The sequence below is a fragment of the Malaclemys terrapin genome, chromosome 2 (assembly GCF_027887155.1).
Source record: "Malaclemys terrapin pileata isolate rMalTer1 chromosome 2, rMalTer1.hap1, whole genome shotgun sequence".
Classification (NCBI taxonomy): domain Eukaryota; kingdom Metazoa; phylum Chordata; order Testudines; family Emydidae; genus Malaclemys; species Malaclemys terrapin.
Window position 1 is genome coordinate 51,005,422 of NC_071506.1, and position 20,761 is coordinate 51,026,182.

The 20,761-nt window shown below is 44.3% G+C and overlaps 2 protein-coding genes across 2 annotated transcripts; one reads left to right on the top strand and one right to left on the bottom strand.

Annotated features, from left to right (window-relative positions):
* The first annotated feature begins 272 nt into the window (after positions 1–272).
* On the top strand, positions 273–11,896 carry LOC128832023 (myelin P2 protein-like). Its single transcript, XM_054019038.1, has 5 exons — positions 273–297; positions 507–606; positions 5,671–5,843; positions 10,565–10,666; positions 11,807–11,896. The coding sequence occupies exons 2-5, from the start codon at positions 534–536 to the stop codon at positions 11,855–11,857; spliced, it is 399 nt and encodes a 132-aa protein (XP_053875013.1). The 5' UTR covers positions 273–297; positions 507–533; the 3' UTR covers positions 11,858–11,896.
* A 5,156-nt stretch (positions 11,897–17,052) lies between these two features.
* Positions 17,053–19,649, bottom strand: LOC128832948 (fatty acid-binding protein, adipocyte-like). Its single transcript, XM_054020669.1, has 4 exons — positions 19,577–19,649; positions 18,322–18,494; positions 17,878–17,979; positions 17,053–17,253 (listed from the first exon to the last, which is right to left on the bottom strand). Exons 1-4 carry the CDS (start codon positions 19,647–19,649, stop codon positions 17,203–17,205), a joined length of 399 nt encoding a protein of 132 aa, XP_053876644.1. The 3' UTR covers positions 17,053–17,202.
* Between the last annotated feature and the right edge of the window lie 1,112 nt (positions 19,650–20,761).

Genomic DNA, 20,761 nt, shown 5'->3' on the forward strand with positions numbered 1-20,761 from the left:
AGGAGCACTTACCTCTGCTGAGAATCCAGCCCAATATATCCAACCCCCCCAAAGCAATCCACAATTAACCAATAAGACAAGACAAATATGTGTTTCATTGTGAGATTTTATGCCGTTTGGGGCGAAGTGAGGAAGCAGGAAGCAGATCCATTCCTGCTGCAGAATCTTTGCTCCCTTTTGTTTTTGCAGCTGTGTTTCATTAGTGCTCAGCCAGGCTGCTTTTCCCTATTGGATTTGAAAAGTTCATTATATGATGATGATTGTCTTCGCATGGAAATGCTGGGATAAATGTGAAGGGTTAGTAATGGGGGTTTCTGAAGACACTGTTCTGCCCTGATTAGCACATATTCAAGGCATATTAAAAACAAGATATTACTCCCTGTGCATTACACACCACATGCTTAGGGGCTAATCCAAAGCCCACTGAAGCTATTGGAAAGACTCACATTGACTTCACTGGGCTTTGGATCAGGCCATTAAAGCAGTTGTTTTTTTTTCCCCTTCAGACAGAGCGCTCCACTAAATCGGACAAAATGGTTGATCATCTCCTGGGAACCTGGAAATCAACCTCATGTGAAAACTTTGATGCATACATGAAAGAATTAGGTAAGAAATATTACAGGGTTTTAATGCATTTTCTTTTAATTTTAAGTGCCCTTTCTCTCTTTAATATACACTGTTTTAAAGTAGAAATAATCTGGGGATCTATTGCTTTCTTGTCACTTGCAAGCACAAAGGGGCGACCACTATGAGACAGTAGAGGAGGCTATGGGAAGTGGTGACATTCCTTTTTGATTAAGACTTTCACCACTATAGTGGACTCAAAATGACACTGCAGGTACTGATCCTCCATTGCCTGGGAATTGCCCTTACCATGATCAGGTCATACAAAGGAGACTGTCTAAGCCATACTTTTAATCTTGCCTCATAAAGTGCATTCTGAAGTGCAAGGTACCTATGTCTATTTAAAACTCTTTCTGGGCACCTTGTAGTAAATTTTATGAGGAAGGTATTAAAAGTAGTGTGTGGAGAATGAGGAAGATGTCTGTATTATTTTGTATGAATATATGTGTCAGCGTTTACCTGCTGGGTATTATTCTGGCTGACTACTCAGAGTTAAATCACAGATTCATAGAACCATAGATTCTAAGGCCAGAAGGGACCATTGTGATCATCTAGTCTGAGCTTCTATGTAACACAGGACATAGAAAGAACATCCTGAAAATAATTCCTTAGGCAAATCTTTTAGAAGAACATCCAATCTGGATTTAAAAATTTTCAGCGATGGAGAATCCACGTTGGTAAATTTCTCTAATGGTTAATTACTTTCACTGTTAAAAATGTACACCTTATTTCCAGTCTAAATTTGCTAGCTTCAATTTGCAGACATTGGGCTAGGCTATACTTTGCTCTGCTAAATCAAATAGCCCATTATCAAATATTTATTCCCCATGTGGGTACTGGTAGACTGTAATCAAGTCACCCCTTAACCTTCTGTTTGTTAAGCTAAATAGTTTGAGCTCCTTGAGTCTATCATTAGAAGGTAGGCTTTCTAATCCTTTAATCCAGGCCTGCGGGCTGGAGCCTCCCATTGCTTCATTTAATCTGGCCCATGACAAGTTTCTGCATTGCCGGCCAGAGGCCCCGAGCCTTGGCGCCCCCCCCCATTGGGCTGGAGCCGCGAGCACCGGCTTGCCCCGCTGTGGGGGAAAGTTAGAGTTGGCTCCAGCTCCCGGAAATAACCGGCATGTCCCTGTGGCTCCTAGGAGCAGAGGCGATCAGGGAAGCTCTGTGCACTTCCCACAGCGCCAGCTCTGCAACTCCCATTAGCGAGGAACTGTGGCCAATGGGAGCTGCTGGCGCGGGCAGCGCGCACCGCACAGAGACCCCTGGCCCTTCCACCTAGGAGCCGGACATGGCGGCTGCTTCCAGGAGCAGCGTGGAGCCAGGGCAGGCAGGGAGCCTGCCTTAGCCCCGCTGCACTGCCGACCAGCAGCCGCCTGAGATAAGCACCGCTCAGCCGGAGCCCACACCCCTAATGCCCCATGCCCAGGTCAGAACCCCCTCCCGCATCCAAACCCCTGCCCCAGCCTTGAGCCTCCTGCACTCCAAAACCCGGATTTCTGGCCCCACCCCAGAACCTAGGGGAAGCCCCGAGCCTCCCCCCCCCTTCCCCCCCCACGGGACTGTGTGTGGCCCATGACTAATTTTTTCTGTGGGCCAGTGGCCCCTGGTAGAAAAAAGGTTCCCCACCCCTCCTTTAATCATTCTCATGGCTCTTTTCTGAACCCACTCCAATTGATCAACATCCTTCTTGAACTGTGGACACCAGAACTAGAAACAGTATCCCAGCAGCAGTTGCACCAGTGCCAAATTCAGAAGTAAAATAATTTCTCTGTTCCTACTTGAGGTGTCCTGGTTTATGCATCCAAAGATTGCATTAGCCCTTTTGGCCACATCATCACACTGGGAGCTTCTGATCAGTTGATTATCCACCATGACTCACAAATCTTTTTCAGAGTCACTGCTTCCCAGGCTTGAGTTCTCTATCATGTAAGTATGGCCTACATTCTTTGCTCCTAGATGTATAACTTTACATTCAGCCATATTAAAACACATATTTACCAAGAGATCCAAATCGCTCTGTATCAGTGACATGTCCTCTTCATTCCTTACCACTCCCCTAATTTCTGTGTCATTTGCAAGCTTTATCAGTGAAAATTCTATGTTTTTTCTGAGGTCATTAATAAACAGGCCCGCCGACCGGGGCGGGGGAGGGGGGCAACTGCCCAGGGGCCTGTGTGATTTTAAATCGCCTGGGCGGGCCTCAGGGCTCCTAGGCATGCGTGACTTCTCCTTTGGGGCCCTGCGGGCCGGCACAATTGGCCAGCGCGGTCAGTCCTGGAAGTGACAGGTCAGTCCCAGAAGTCACTTTCGCCCCGGGCCCCGCACCCATGGGGCCCAGAATTGCTGTCGGCGGGCCTGTTGATAAAAATGTTAAATAGTGAAAGGCCAAGAACCAGTTTCTATAGGACCCCACTAGAAACATACCTGATGATTCCCTGTTAACAATTACAGTTAGCCAGCTTTTAATCCATTTAATGTGTGTCATGTTAATTTTATATCATTCTGGCTTTTTAATCAACAGGTTGTGCAAAACCAAGTCAAATGCTTTACATAAGTCTAAATATATTATGTCAACACTATTACCTTTATCAACCAAACTTGTAATCTCATAAAAAAGATATTAAGTCAGTCTGATGGGCAGGGCCGGCTTTAGGCCGATTCAGCCGATTCGGCTGAATTGGGCCCCGCGCCAAGAGGGCCCCGCGCTGCAGCTGTCCACCCCGCCCCCAGCTCACTTCCCCCTCCTCCCCTACCCTGCACGCCCCGCCCCCTCCCCTGCTTCCCGCGAATCAGAGATTCGTGGGAAGTCTGAGACTAAGCAGCAGGGGTGGGCCGGCCGGCAGCACGAGATAAGCTGGGGTGGGGGTGGGAGAAGGGCTCCGGGGAGGCGCGGCCCATTCCCGCAGGCCCCAGCACGGCCCCCGTGGCCCGGCTACGGCCCGGTCCCCGCAGCTCGGGCCCCCCCGTCCCCCTCTGCGGCGCGGCTCGGGTCCCCTGCGGCGCGGCTCGGCTCGGGTCCCCCCCCGGCCCCCCTGCGGCGCGGCGCGGCTGGGCTCGGGGCCCCCCCGGCCCCCCCGGCGGCTCGGCTCGGGGCCCTCCCGGCGGCGCGGCTCGGTTCGGCTCGGGGCCCCCCCGGCGGCGCGGCTCGGGGCCCCCCCGGCGGCGCGGCTCGGCGCGGCTCGGGGCCCCCCCGGCCTCCCCCGGCGGCGCGGCTTGGCGCGGCTCGGGGCCCCCGGCGGCGCGGCTCGGGTCCTGGGGGCGGGGCTTGCAGCAAGCCCCGCCCCCAGGAATCGGGCCCCGCTCTTGCTAAAGCCAGCCCTGCTGATGGGTTCTGTTTTCTATAACCCATGTTGATTGACATTAATTATATTACCCTCCTTCAAGTCTTCATTAACTGAGTCCTGTATCAGCCCCTCCATTATCTTACCCAGGATCAATGTCAGACTGGCAGTTTATTCAGATCATCCTGTTCAGCCTTTTTAAATACTGGCACAGCATTAGCTTTCTTTCAATCTTCTGGAACTTTCCCAGTGGTTTTTTTAGGTGATTTCACTTCCCCTCTAAGCCAGGGGAATAAAATCAAAGAAGGCTGATGGTGGATGCAAGCAGGAAACAAAACAAGGACAGAGATAAGGTCTCTCCAGGGAGAATACCAGGGGTCCTTAAGAGAAACAACGGTTGAGATAGTTGTTGGAAAACTCTTGCCTGCCAGTTGCCAGAAGGCAGGGATGCCAGAACAGGAGGGGCCAGAGGGCCACGGCCCCTCACTTTTTATCAGCCGTAAGGGTGAGTGATGGAGGGGAGAGGGCAGATAGGAATGAGCAGGCTTCAGGGGGAAGGGAAAGCATGAGGGCAGGGCCTCAGGGAGAAGGGGCAGTATGAGGGCGGGCCCCCCGGTGGAAAGGAAGAGTGTGAGGCTGGGGGTTTGGGAGGTGTGGGGGAGCAGGGCCACAGTTCGGCCGCTGGTGGCCTCCCCACTTTTAGGGCACTTCCATCACTCCTGCCAGAAGAGTGACATCCTATTTTTCCAAGACCAGAGACTAAGATTAAAGGAACAACATCATCAAACACGCATAGTCTACTGAGGACTGTTCTGCTAGTGACCATAGTTGATGGCATTACACCAAGCATCATGTAGTGAAGTCCCCATATCTGGTTAGGCAGAACATGCAGTAGACTGGGGACTTCCAGAGGCAGGGGCTCTGCAGGAAGTGCCTGAGATAGCTGAGCTCACCTAAGCATTGAGAGAAGTGATGGGCTGCAGGCAAGCCCCAGGCACGTGGGCCTTTTGTGGGTTTAACCTTTACCTCTGCTTGCTGTGTACCTTTGGGTGAATGGGCAATACGTCTGTTTAGAAGTAGCTGATTTGAGTCTCTTTAGTCAGGCACCTGAGAAGGAGCGTACCAATTGCACTTGAGCCTGTTGTGTTAACACAGTTGGGAACCAGGGGCACTGCTGCCCTAGGATCCAGTGAAAGTGTGGTAGAACCATGTGGTAGAAAGTGTGGTTTCACCCAGAGAAAGGTAGCATAACCTGTCCCTTGAGGGGTTCATTCATGAAGGATTGCAAGGGGGTATAAGACACCACTTGTCCTGTAACTGTGGGAAGAAGGTAGGAATAGGGGGTGTAGCCTGCAGATTCAGTCTAAAGTGCGGGTGGGGGTGAACCTCAGAGTTCCACTCTAGAAAGAGTGCAGAGAAGTACAGGTAAAGGCGTGGAACTGGAAAGAGTGCTCACTGGGGAGATGGGGAGAGATCATAGGTGCCAATTGCTCCTGAGCCATCACATATGCATTAAAGTTCTTCATTGTGATCATGGAAGTTTTTTTTGCCCTGATTTAAAGCCCATTGATTTCAGTGAGCAATAAATTGAGCCCAGTCCTCACTAGGAAATTGCTAATGACTTGAAATATAAAGACGTATGTAAGCATCTGAGGATGTTTGCCATTCCCATCAGTGCCACTGTTCTCCTTCCTGAGACACTGAAATCCATAATGTTTTTTTTTCCTGGTAGTTTAAGAGATCTGAATTCTCTTGCTTACAGGAGTCGGCTTAGCCACCAGGAAACTGGGCACGCTGGCCAAACCCAGCATGACCATCAGTGCTGACGGCGATGTGGTAACCATCCAAACCAAAAGTGCCTTTAAAAATAATGAGATCTCTTTTAAGCTTGGTGAGGAGTTTGATGAAACCACACCAGATGACCGGAAAACCAAGGTGAGGATTAAAGCTGTTCTTCACAGTTCTCCCAATCTGCTGCAACAGACACGGACAGTTCTTTTCCACATGGTAATAAGACATCTGCTAATTATCAGAGTGGATAATTAGATAAACACATCTGGAAAGCTCAGAACAACTTAAGTAGAGCTTTTATATCCCCAAAAAAGGAGAAGAGCCAGATTCCATGAAGTACACTAGGAATTTTTTCCTTAGATTTATAGAGTTTAAGGACAGAAAGGATCATTAGATCATGTAGTCTAACCCAGTTACCTCTGTAACTTTGTACCTAGCTCAATAACTTATAGGTTAAAGCGCATCTAGAAGAAAGAATTCAGTGTCGATAAATGCAAAGTAATGCACAGTGGAAAATATAATCCCAACTATACGTATAAAATGACGAAGTCTATATTAGCTGTTACCACGCAAGAGAGAGATCTTGGAGTCAGGGTAGATAGTTCTCTGAAAACATCCACTCAATGTGCAGCAGCAGTCAAAAAAGCGAACAGAACATTGAGAATTGTTAAGAAAGGGATAGATAATAAGACAGAAAATATTATATTGCTGCTATATAAATCCATGGTTCGCCCACATCTTGAATACTACATGCAGATGTGGTCACCCCATCTCAAAAAAGATATATTGGAATTGGAGAAGTTCAGAAAAGAGCAACAAAAATGAATAGGGGTGTGGAATGGCTTCCGTATAAGGAGAGATTAATAAGACTGGGAGTTTTCAGCTTAGAAAAGAGACTACTAAGGGGGGATATGACAGAGGTATATAAAATCATGACTGGTGTAGAGAAAGTAAATAAGGAAGTGTTATTTACTCCTTCTCATAACATAAGAACTAGGGGTCACCAAATGAAATTAATAGGCAGCAGGTTTAAAACAAACAAAAGGAAGTATTTTTTCACACAACGCACAGTCAACCTGTGGAACTCCTTGCTAGAGGATGTTGTGAAGGCCAAGACTATACCAGGGTTCAAAAAAGAACTAGATAAATTCATGGATAGGTCTATCAGTGGCAGGGATGGTGTCCCTAGCCTCTGTTTGCCAGAAGCTGGGTATGGGCAACAGGGGATGGATCACTTGATGATTACCTGCTCTGTTCATTCCCTCTGTGGCACCTGGCATTGGCCACTGTCAGAAGACAGGAAAGATGGACCTTTGGTCTGACCCAAAGTGGCCATTCTTATGTAAGGCATCCAAACTGAATTTGAAGACATCAGTAGATGGAAAATTCACCATTCCCCTTGACAGTCTGTTCCAATGATTAATCACCCTCACTGTTAATATGTTCCTAATTTTTAATTTTAATTTGTCTGGCTAGAGTTTCCATCCATTGGTTCTTGTTATGCCTTTTTCTGCTCGCTTAAATTTACTATTCGGTGCTTTCTCCCCATGAATGTGCTTATACCTTGTAATCAAGTCACCACTGGTCTTTTTTATTTATTATTTTATTTTATTTTAATAAACTAAACCGATTGAGCTCTTTAAGTATCTCACTGAAAGGCATTTTCTCCATCCTTTGAATAATTTCGGTGGTTCATTTCTGCACCTTCTTCAATTTTTCAACACATTTTAAAACTGTGAACTCCAGAACTACACCCAGTATTCCAGTATTGGTCTGACCACTGCTGTATACAGAGGTGAAATCACCTTCCGACTCATACTCACTAATTCTCTGTTAATTCTCTGCTGTCACAATCCTAGTCATTCCCCCTTCTGGACACTCACCAGTCTGCTGCGTTTGGGTCTCAACATGGTGGTGCCATGTGCTTTAAGCTTCCTGTGGCTCTGGGTTTTTAGGCACACTCTCAGGATGCAGATCCTCTGTATAACACCTTTTTTGAGATCCCATGATCCAGCTGCCTAGGTCCTGAAATTAGTACTGGCTCCCTTCATCTTCCCATTATCTTAAGCACACCCTTTCCAAGGGCTCCTAGCTTGTGGGCACTCTGGTTTACAGTCTCCAGGGACACATGATAGGTGAAGCACACAACACAAAGACTTAGCTAAAGGTTCCTAAACCAATCATTCTTTACTTTAGACAGCACAAAAATTACACAGCTCTAGACAATACAATAAAATATCTGTATATCATTCTTGCCTCAATTTTCTCATTACTCTGGAGTATTCTTCAGCATTTGGGACAGTGTCCTTTCAGGATTTCAAGTCCCATCTCTTGGACCTCTCTCCTCCATCCAGCTTCCTTTGACCTTGGCTGGTCTTGCAGTAAAAAAAATAAATAAAAAAAAATCCCCTCTCTTTCCTAAAGCCTGCTCCTTCGCTTTTTAAACCCCTGTTCCGACAACTCTGCGCATTTGTTCTCCTGTTTGAGGATTTTCCACTCTCCACTTTCCCCCCCTGCAGATAAACTTGGTTAAACTAGTTTTCTTCCAGCTACATACCTATAGCCCTGTCAGAGCACAGTCATCAAGGTTAACAACTTCTTTTTCATAGAATCATAGGACTGGAAAGGACCTCATGAAGTCATCTAGTCCAGTCCCCTGCACTCATGGCAGGACTATATTATCTAAACCATTCCTGACAGGTGTTTGTCTAACCTGTTCTTAAAAATCTCCAATGATGGAGATTCCACAACCTCCCTAGGCAATTTATTCCAGTGCTCAACCACCCTCACAGATAGGAAGTTTTTCCTAATGTCCAACCTAAACCTCCATTCCTGCAATTTAAGCCCATGGCTTCTTGTCCTATCCTCAGAGGTTAAGAACAACAATTTTTCTCCATCCTCCTTGTAACAACCTTTTATGTACTTGAAAACTGTTATCATGTCCCCTCTCAGTCTTCTCTTTTCCACACTAAACAAACCAAATTTTTTCAATCTTCCCTCATCGGTCATGTTTTCTAGACCTTTAATCATTTTTGTTGCTCTTCTCTGGACTTTCTCCAATTTGTCCAAATCTTTCCTGAAATGTGGCACCCAGAACTGGACACAATACTCCAGTTGAGGCCTAATTAGTGCAGAGTAGAGCGGAAGAATTGCTTTTCATATTTTACTTACAACACTCCTGCTAATACATCCCAGAATGATGTTCGCTTTTTTTTGCATCAGTGTCACACTGTTGACACATATTTAGCTTATGGTCCACTATGACCCCCAGATCCCTTTCAGCAGTATTCCTTCCTAGGCAGTCATTTCCCATTCTGTATGTGTGCAACTGATTGTTCCATCCTAAATGGAGTACTTTGTATTTGTCCTTATTGAATTTCATCCTATTTACTGCAGACTATTTCTCCAGTTAGTCCAGATCATTTTGAATTTTAATCCTATCCTCCAAAGCACTTGCAACCCCTCCCAATTTGGTATCGTCTGCAAACTTTATAAGTGTACTCTTTATACCATTATCTAAATCATTGATGAAGATACTGAACCGAACCGGACCCAGAACTGATCCCTGCAGGATCTGACTCGTTATACCCTTTCAGCATGACTGTAAACCACTGATAATTACTCTCTGGGAAGTTTTCCAACCAGTTGTGCATCCACCTTATGGTAGCTCCATCTAGGTGGCATTTCCCTAGTTTGTTTATGAGAAGATCATGTGAGACAGTATCAAAAATTTTCCTAAAGTCAAGATATACCACATCTTCCCCCAATCCACCAGGCTTGTTACCCTGTCAAAGAAAGCTATCAGGTTGGTTTGACACAATTTGTTCTTGACAAATCCATGCTTACTGTTACTTACCGTCACATTATTACCGTCTAGATGTTTGCAAATTGATTGCTTAATTATTTGCTCCATTATCTTTTGTTTTATATTTTTGTTTGTTCTGTAGCTTATTCCAAAAGGGGAGGGAAGGGATTGATGTGACAGGGACCTTGCCAGCCTCTGGCTGACTCATTACACATTGAGGCATTCAGTCACATGCAGTAATTTCACAAAATTAAGCAGAATTCATAAACTGTACTTAGACAGATTTCCACAATCACATTAGCTCTCTTTGCCATAGCATTGTACTGGCAGCTAAAGCTGAGTTGCTTGCCCACTATGACCCCTAAAATCCTTTTCAGAGATACTGCTTTCCAGGATACAGTCCCCTATTCTGTAGTTAAGGCCTACATTTCTTCTTCTAGGTATATCATTTTGTATATGGCTGTAATAAAATGCATTTTGTTTTAATGGGCCCAGTTGACTAACCAATCCAGATTACTCTGCCCTCATTAATTACTACTCTGGCAATCTGTTTCATCCATAAATGTTATCAGTAGTGATTTTATACATATTGCCAAAACATGAATAAAAATGTTGAATAGCGTTGGGGCTAGTACCTAGCATTGCCCATCTATTTTACATGAAAGATCCCCAGATACCCAACATGATGAGCTGCAGGGATGGGCGATAGGGGATGGATCACTTGATGATTATCTATTCTGTTCATTCCCTCTGAAGCACCTGGCCCTGGCCACTATTGGAAGACAGGATACTCAGCTAGATGGACCTCTGGTCTGACCCAGTGTGGCCGTTCTTATGTTCAGTGTAAAATCCCAAGATAGAAAGTGGGACTTTCTGAGTGTTGAGTGAATCACTTCTTTAACCAGCATGACAATCAGCTCTTCTGGACCGGGGCTATCTTTTAATATATGTTTGTACAGAAACTAGCATAACTGGGGTATTGTGTGTACCTCTGCTCTATAAATAATAATAATCTGGGCAGGATACTCATGTTTTGCTTCTTTATGTTTTGTTTCTTCAGAGCATTGTGACCTTAGAAAATGGGTCATTAAATCAGGTCCAGAATTGGGATGGCAAAGAGACCACAATAAAGAGACAAGTGGTAGATGGGAAAATGGTGGTGGTGAGTGAATTCATTCTAGTTATCTGATCACTGAGTAATGCAAAGATGTAGAGATCATCTAAACAGTTATAGTTTTATTATACATTCCATTTTCTCTTTAAATAAATGTGGCTTATGTTAGAAATGTGATTGGTTGCATAGGGCAGGAAGAGAACATTAGAAAATAGGTTGAATCAAGTTAATATTATAGAATATGGGAGAAGAGGAAAGATGGCCTGGTGGTTAGCATAGAACCCAGAAGACATGTGTTCAAGTCCCTACTCCACCACACATTTCCTCTATAACTTTGGGCAAGTTACTTAGACTTAGACCCAGACCCTCAAAGGTATTTAGGTACGCAACTCCTGTTGATTTCAATGAGATTTAGGCACCTAAATACTTTTAAGGATGTGGGCCTTAGACTTTCTGTGCTTCAGTTCCCTCAACTGTAAAGTGGGGATAAAAGTACTTCCATATCTTAGAGGGGTGTTGTGAGGATAAATTCATTTAAGATTGTGAGGTGTTCAGATACTGTGGTTATGGGGGCCATATAAGTAAGACAGAAATGAAGAAGCTCAAAAGATGGCTGAATTCATATTAATATGAGTCTTTAACACAGGAATTGGCAACCTTTGGCAAGCACCCTGGCGGGCCGGGCCGGTTTGTTTACCTGCTGCATCGGCAGGTTCAGCTGATCGCGGCTCCCACTGGCCGTGGTTCACCGTCCCTGGACAATGGGGGCTGCTGGAAGTGGTGCAGGCCGAGGGATGTGCTGGCTGCCGCTTCCCGCCGCCCCCATTGGCCTGAAGCGGTGATCCGCGGCCAGTGGGAGCCGCGATCGGCCGAACCTGCAGACGCGGCAGGTAAACAAACCGGCCCGGCCCGCCAGGGGGCTTACCTTGGTAGGCTGCATGCCAAAGGTTGTTGATCCCTGCTTTAACATATATTTTGATTTTTTTTGTAAGTTGGAAGAAAATGTGAAAAGGGGAAATACTAATACCAATAGCCTTATAATATAGTTCAGTGCACATTTTTCTTTGCACAAACAAAATGGGTGAGAGGATTTTTCTTCTCCCTCTTTGTATTTAAAGTGGGATTGTCTTTACAGTTTTGCTGTGAGAAAGTACAACTGTTTCGGTGAACTCCTCTTTTGTCTTGTAGGAATGCACCATGAATGACATCACCTGCACTAGGATCTATGAGAAAGCCTGAAGAAACTCTGTTAGTACCCTGCTTGACTAAAAATTGGAGAATTAGAAACTTAACTGTTGTAGGTATTTAATAAAAAGCTTACACATGCAGTAAATACTTGTTGCCTATATACTGGCATCTATAGGCTATTGAGTGGTTGGGTTTTCTTAAAAAAGGTTGACAGTTCCTGATGTTAAATTTGCCTCACTAGAAGAATCTGCCCCATGACACCATTGATCCTAACAGCATTATGTACTTGCCACCAGCCACTTTTTTTTAAAATTCCATTTTGAAAAGAATTGTATGTGAGCCCTGAAAAAGTTTTCTAATTACTGGGTAATGCACACTCATTTCAGCGTTTATAGAAGATTCACAGTACCTTTAGACACTGCCATTACAACTGGACCAGCTGAGGGAACAACGTAAGAACGGCCATACTGGGTCAGACCAATAGTCCATCAAGCCCAATAGCCTGTCTTCCGACAGAGGCCGGGGCCAGATGCTTCAGGTGAAATGAACAGAACAGGGCAATTTATCCAGTGATCCATCCCCTGTCATTCAGTCCCAATTTCTGGCAGTCGGCGGTTTAGGGACACCCAGAGTATGTGGTTACATCCCTGACCATCTTGGCTAATAGATGAACTTATCTAATTCTTTTTTGAACCCAGCTATACTTTTGGCCTTCATAACATCCCCTGGCAGCAAGTTCCACATGTTGACTGAACATTGTGTGAAGAAGTACTTCCTTACGTTTGTTTTAAATCTCCTGCCTATTAATTTCAATGGGTGATCTCTGGTTCTTATGTTATGTGAAGGGGTAAATAACATTTCCTTATTACCTTTCTTCACACGATTCCTGATTTTATAGACCTCTGTCAGAACCCCCTCTTAGTCATCTCTTTTCTAAGCTGAACAGTCACACTCTTTTTAATTTCTCCTCCTATGGAACCTGTTCCATACCCCTAATATTTTTTTTGCCTTTCTCTGCACTTTTTCCATTTCTAATGTCTTTTTTAAGATGGGGATACCAGAACTGCATACAGTATTCAAGATGTGGGCGTACCATGGATATATGTACTGGCATTGTGATATTTTCTGTCTTATCTCCACCTCTTCTAATGGTTCCTAACATTCTATTACCTTTTTTGACCGCTGCTGCACATTGAGCGTAAATAAGAACTATTTACAATGACTGCAAGATCTCTTTCTTGAGCAGTAACAGCTAATTTAGAGCTCATTTTGTATGTATAGTTGGGATTATGTTTTCTAATGTGCATTACTTTGCATTTATCAACACTGAATTTCATCAGCAATTTTGTTGCCCAGTCACCCAGTTTTGTGAGATCCCTTTGTAACTCTTTGCAGACAGCTTTGGACTTAACTATCTTGAGTAATTTTGTATGATGTTCACTTGTGGCTCTGATAACTCTTTTCTTTGCTATAGTTTCAAGCAATTTACCCACTACTGAAGTTACGCTTACTGGCCTGTAATTGTCAGGATCACCTCTGGAGCCTTTTTTAAAAATCTGCATTACATTAGCTATCTGCCAGTCATCTGGTACAGAGGCTGATTTAAGTGATAGGTTATATACCACGGCTAGTAGTTCCGCAGTTTCATATTTGAGTTTGTAGAACTGGTGACTGCTGCCTCCCGTGTTGTGGCGACACTCAAGGCAAAGCTGGAGTACCTCTCCAGGGCGCAAGGCAGGGCAGATGATATGGAGGTCCTGAGTTGCCCATGAACCAGGACCCCCCCTCTCGGCATCACCAGTAAAATCCAGAGGAGAGGAAAAACCAATATGTCTAGTACCTGATCCGCTGCAAGAGTTGCTAGAAAGATACTAAAATATTAGTACCTGACCGCCTTCGGTGCTCCACTCCAGATTTTCTGTCTGAGTTTACTCTCAGAGCCTTACATTCTCCTGAATTCACCCACAAGGCAGTGGGGCTTTTCTGTAATAGTTTGCTCCCTTAGCCTTACACCCTCCTGGGCTACCCAGAAGGCAGTGGGTTTGATGAGCCGCAGGTAGTAACGTCTACTTTCATTACTGTAGCAGGCATAGCCTGACCTGAGTAGGGTTACCATATTTCAGGTTCCCAAAAAGAGACACTGCCGGAGAAGGGAGGCAGGGAAGGAGCATTTGGGGAGTGGTGGAAGGGTGTGTGTGTGTGTAGTGTGAGGAAGTATTTGAGGGGTGCTGGAGGGGTGAGTGTACTGGGAGGGGGTATTTAGGGATGCTAGAGGTGCATGTGAACTGGGAGGGGTATTCAGGGAGTTCTGTGGGGGTACTGGAGGAGTGTGTTTGTACTAGGATAGGGTTTTGGAAGGTCCTGGTAGGGTGTGTGTGTGTGTGTACTGGGAGAGACACCTGGAAGCTGTTGGAGGGGATACCTGCAGCCTCACTCTCAAGGTGGGGGCCAGTGTCACTCCCTGTGACAGCAGCACGGTGGCTGGTGCAGGCCCCAGATGCAGCATCAGCCAGCGCCTCCCTGCAGGCCCCCTCCCCACACCTGGGAACTGGGACGGCAAGGTCTGGCAGCTGGAGGGAAGGGGCCAACTGGGGCATGAAGACAGCTCTTTCTGAGCTGCAACATTGGCTCACAAAAATCCCAGCCATTGCATCTTATTTGCAAAATCCATCCAGAGGATCAAAAATGAGGTCATGTCTGGGGAAACCTGGACATATGGTCACCCTATATTTGAGTTCCGTAGAACTCTTGTGTGATTGCCATCTGGTCCTGGTGACTTCTTATTGATTAATGTATCAATCTGTTCCAAAAGCCCCTCTGCCAACATCTCAATCTGGGGCAATTCCTCAGATTTGTCACCTAAAAAGAATGGTTCAAGTGTGGAAATCTCCCTCCCAGGATTTGACTTCCAATTTTAAGAAGTTATTGTCTTTTAATCTACTAAGAAGAGAGATTTTTAATGGTGAGTAGGTAGCCTTATAGCAACACCCAGCCATTGCTTTGTAATAGTCTACAGTTCAATTAGTAAGAATTTTAATAGGTTACTACAGACCTTTATGAATCCTCTACTAGAAAGAGTGTTTTTTCCATTACACTTAAAGATAGTTTTGTAAAAAGACGCAATGGAGCATATTTAAATTATTGAGAACAACCACTGCTTGCAAGACCCAAACCTACTGATGTTTTGGTTGTTCCTTTTTCACCATGGGTGTGTCTACACTGCAATTAAACATCCACAGCTGGCCCATGCAAGCTGATGCAGGCTCAGGCTACAGGGCTGTTTAATTGCAGTGTAGACATTTAGGTTTGGGCTGGTGGGTGGGCTCTAGGATCCCATGATGAAGGATCCCCAGTTTAGGATGCACTGTGGGCAGCTGGTATCGCAGGCCAGGGGAGGCTGAGCCTCCCTAAACAGCCGGGCATGGCCCCACCCACACTCTGCGCCAAGCCTCCTTCCCCCCACCCCCATGACCCCAATCCAGGCTGCTCCTCTTCCCTGAAGCGGGCTGGGACCCAAGAGACCTGGGGCCAGCGCTTAGGCCACAGCCTCAGGCTAGCCTCTCCAAACAGGCAGTTCATGTGCTACCTAGCAGGCTGACCATCTACACCACAGCAGCCCCATGTCAGTTGACAGAAGCACTTAAATGCACTTCAGCCTACTTGGCTTGTTTACACAGTTCATTATTAATTACAGTAGGGCTAGGATGTTTGGCTTGCTTAAACATTAGATACTAACTAGATCCCTCATGTATTCTAACCCCCTCTTGAAGTCTGTGGGCACAGCAGTCTGCCCCTCTCCCCATAAAAATCATAGAAACAAGAGATTTGCTAATTGTTGAAAGATGCACTCTTTTCCCTCATGGTCTAGAGTTATACTGAGTTAATGGATAAGCAGAACTGAGAGACTGAGCTAGTGATCTCAACTAGCAATTAAATAAAATTCATAGAATCAGAGTTAAGGCCAGAAGGAAACATCTAATCATTTGACCTATATACCACCCCCACCCTAACCCCAATTAGACAAAGTATTATAGCCCACAGCAGTCTGAAGATCTGTTTAGAGCAGCATTTTTCAGAGTGGGAGGTCAAGGTGGACAGTTATGATACAACAAATATTTCCAAAAACCCAGCAGCTTTTAGGATCTCAGAAACATGAAGCACAGTTCACTCCTTTTGTGTTTGTACTTTGGCCTTTCCCTCCTGACTACACTGCTACAGGGTAACACAGCTTAAGAGGCGGTGAGGAACCAGATGCTGTGACCCCTTGGCTCCTTACCACTGAATGCACTCAATTGCCTCCTCACCATCTTTATTCTTTGATTTAAAGAAAGTTCCATTTCATCGATGCCTTGGGGATAAGAAATAGGCCTTATGTGATGTGTAGAAGGTGGACTCTGCCAAAAATTGGAGGATTGAAGAGATGATTCAAGCTTGCTTTGACGAAGAGGCCAGAGAAAGGACCTACTCCAAAGCCCTCATGTAAAGGTGGAGAAGCTCCAGTTTAGTGCATCTACTGACCACAGGTGTGACAGCTTAGTCTAAAGAGCTAGTTCTTATCTAATGAACTATATTCCAAACCGTTCTGGGATTGGATAAATTGGAGCCCAGTAGTAGGAGAGAAGGTAGAAGTCTAGTCTCTCCTCCCAAAAACCAACCACCTGTTTTTTGTAGCAACACTGATCTCACCTCAGAGGACTGGGAACATAAGAAACTACAGCTGTTTTTGGAAGTCCTTGTTGGAGAAAGTTTGAAGACTTCCTGGGTTAGAGCTCCAGTACTGAATACAGCTTCAGGTTTCAGAAGGAGATCTTATATCCCCACACTCTGAATACATAAGACTAGCACACCTCAATTAAGGCAGAAATAAAAAATTCAAAGTCTTTTATAAGATAGCCCATAGAAGGGACATAATCTAGCTTTCCAGTAGATCCCCTATGAAGTGATTGACTCCATAACAGACCAGGACTAGTACGAAACTTGGAAGTTAACTCACCCCAGCCACTCCTGTTGACAGACCAAGTCCTTTCAGCATTTAATTTTTATGTAGAATGGTATTACTATATCTGTTACACCTCCAAGAAAATAACCACATTGTTTATAATTTAAGTGCAGATTGGCTGTGCACAAAAATGAGCATGCATATGTAGAATTATATTAACCACATTGTAATCTACAACACATTAACATTTGGTCAGAGACATTAATTATTTTGGAAGATTTTATTGAGCAACCACATTAACATTTCTGGTTACATTAGTGGTTTGGAATTAGGATTCTGCACCCATTAGGCCTTTTCTTCAGGAAACAAAACTAAGAAGCAGGAGAAGTGTAGTAGTTTCCTTGACCTGAACTCATTCTCAGACCAAGTTAGATGCACTCCTGGACATGGAGTTTACTCATGCTCTCTCATAGACTCTAGTGCAAGTGATATTGTTCATGGTGTATTCCTGTAAGAAAAAGGAGTTTATTGAAACTCATGAACTATCAGGGAGATTCAGACTGCTGTTGAAATAAGAGCCAATCTTTTCTGCCCCCTCAGAACTATAGTAATAGTATTTTAGTAATTCCCTAGGTACATATCGGGGTTCTTTGCCTTTTTCTTCAATTTAAGCAGAAGAGGGAAGGACAGTTTGTCCATTATTGCAATAAGACAATGGAGCTCATCACTTCATCTCAGCCTTCACCATCCCAAGAGTGTGTCATGTTTAGGTAGTTCTCATTTGCTTCCATTTTGTTTATCTTACCCCATTTCCATTGGAGCATAGGTGCACTTTGACTACGCAATTCAAACAGGGTTTTTCTGGTTACAGCAGCAGTTTGGACAGTGCTGCCACCCATTCACCAGCTAATTCTTCCACACATGGGACTGAGCTTTGCTTCCCACCCCAAGCTGGTATAGAGATTTGAGGCAGGTGGGGAATAGTTCCACACTAAATCATAGTCTAGGCAGTCAGAAGGAATGCAATTAAGTGGCTTTTTAGAAAGCCCTGGGTTTGCTTGAGTCAGCCCTGATGCAATTCCATTAAGATATAGTTAATACCACTAGCCAGTAGTCAAGTGATTTCACTCACCACAATCATCTTCCCATCTGTTAGTTTTCTCTTTATTGTGGTCTCTTTACCATCCCACTTCTGCACCTGAGTTAGTGAGCCTTCTTCCAAGGTGACAATACTCTGCAAAGAGAGTAATTGACCAGAATCTGAGAGTTGGGGGATGGGGGAGAACAGTCTGAAGTTTAGAACTAGAGAAGTCCCCCAGATGTTTCCAACTCAGCTATTTGTGTTTGTGTTAATACAAGAACACATGCTAGCAAAGTTGACTGCTCCCATTCTTGTTGTCTAACAGCAGGCACTGATGGTTAAAAATGAGTTAAAGAGATTTTAAATGGTATTTAACCCAGAACCAAGTTTCACATTCCCTGAACCCTTTGTTTAAATAGGGCACTTTCTCCCTTCAGTTTGTTTCTCTTCAATGGAGTAATGGGAATGAAGAATGAATGCTGCTTTAGTACTCACCTTGGTTTTCCTGTCATCTGCTGTGGTTTCCTCAAACTCCTCCCCCAACTTGAAGGAGACCTCAGTACTTTTAAAAGTACTCTCTGTTTTGATGGTTATCACATCACCATCCATGCTGATGGTCACAGTGGGTTTGGCCAGGCTGCCCAGTGTCCTGGTGGCTAAACCCACACCTGCAGAGGCACAAGACACGTTCACCATCAGGAACCAAGACATTTCTTTAAAGTGTCTATCCTCTCTGTGTGGGACATTCCAAACACATGTTGGGAGTTCAGGCTCAATGCCTCATCTGATCTGAATGTTTCTAGCCACCTGACAACCAGGCTACTTAGACCTCTTATTTATACAGAAGACAGGCCTGTAAAACATACACACCATCAGCAGCCAACAAACTCTGTCCCACGTGGAATCTAGAAAGAGCTGGTGTAGGGAGGTCAGCTTTATGAGCTTTGCATTTTCAGTTTAAAGGTACATTCTGCTGCTACAGTTCTCTCAGCAAAGCACTAATCGCAGGGTAGAAGTCTTTAACCCAATCAGTGAACCCCAAAGCTATGCAGGTTTTAGATTGGAACCCTAAAAGAGGGTAAATTATAGCTCAGCTGTTAGCCATCTACTGCTTTCCCTAAGCACTCTGGTCCCAGGAATAGTAAGTTATTAGTGATATTGCTGTCTCTGATACCAACATCCACATTTTGGTCTCTTACAACAGAGAATTTGAGACAATGCCATTGAATCCCTCCGGATGTACACCAGCATAGATCAAAACAAGATTTAGCCTTCAGTTTTTTAGCTTCCATTGCTTTATAGTGGTAGATGCTAGGAGCCAGAGCCTGCCCTTTTATGTTCCCATTATCAAGACAGAAAGTGGCCATCCAATATTAAATAAGACTTTCTCTACACATACTACTGAACAAGCAAATTACACCTACAATGTTATAGCAGCAGCTTCTTCCCTTTCAATCCTAATCCCCTGCCTAAGAAGATGCAAGGTCAGAATCTTATAAAAATCTAGGAAGACACGGTAGGTATTTCTAGTTAACTGAAGCAATTTTTTTTTTTTTTTTTTTTTTTTTTTAAATAAAGGAATTTAAACTCTGATACAGCCTCATTTTTTCCTTATTGAGTACTAGGGAACTACATAAGCAAGAGTCCCTAAGAACAATGAAAGAAATCCCAAGACAGAGTATGTGGCTAGTTACACTTTCCTTGCTGAACAATGGGACATCCCCAAATATCACAGTATCATTTTTCTCACCCAGTTCTTTCATATAGTCCTCAAATTTTTCACTGGAGACAAACTTCCAGATTCCCACAAACTGGTCACACATTCTGTAGGGCTTGTTCAGTAACACACCACAGGGAAAAGTCAGCAACTCTCAGTGAGAAACTACCTTAGACAGCTTCTTTATAAAGATGGCCTGAACATGTGATTATCTGGGGCTGACCAATGGGAACTGAAGTGTTTTTGGAGAATCCATTCCAGGACCAGATTACATCAGAGGCTCCATTTCTTTTAGCGCAAAACCCCAATCAAAAGTGGTAGCAACACCTTAAAGTTGAATGAATTATCCTAACAGGATCCTGACATTTTGATAACATCTTAAAGTCCAAACACACCATGTTTCATAGCTTCAAAAAAAATTTTCCCAACAGAAGAACTTCTGATCTGCTTTGCTAAATGAGAGCAGCAGTAGTTTTAAAGGAACACCAGAATTAACAAAGAAGGCTATAGTACACCAATAAACAGCAAAATGGGTGTTAGTGGGTCTTTCCCGTATCAACATAACAACAAAAGAAAATGGGTATTTGAAAAAACAACAGAATATTAATTTTAAAACTTCATTGTGTCTGAGATTATTTTACCTACTACAGAGACAATTACTCCTAAGATTCTTATAAATGAAAGAGGTTAAACTAATATTTTATCTGTTTATTGTTTGATTGCTTTGTTCATTGGACAACACTTTATGCATAGTCAGTTCCATTTGTTGTTTGTGTGCACAGAGCACCAGGGGAGAACAAGACATTTAAAAAACTAGGGACATGTGGCTTTAAAAGTACAAACGTGGCTGGGTGACCTGGGAATACATTGTAGCTGTGACAACATTTAATTTATTGTCAAGTAGACATTGTCCTTCCAACAGGTGACAAAGTCTACAGCAGGAGGCATATAAGGCAAGGCAGAGCAATGAGATCAGACAAACCCCTTGACTGCTTCAAATGAAGTCTGCGGTCCCAGGGTGTCCAAAAAGAATACAGGTATTGATGTATTTGGGACTGGAGACGGGGACCATAAAGATGCTGCTGCTCTTGCAGCCATATTAATAGAGCTAGTGACTTCAGAGTTCTGCCCCCAAAAGGCCCTATGGAGGAGGCAGATAGTACTTGGGGCTGAATTATGGTGTTTACTTCTGAGACCTGGAGCAACATCACTGGCAAA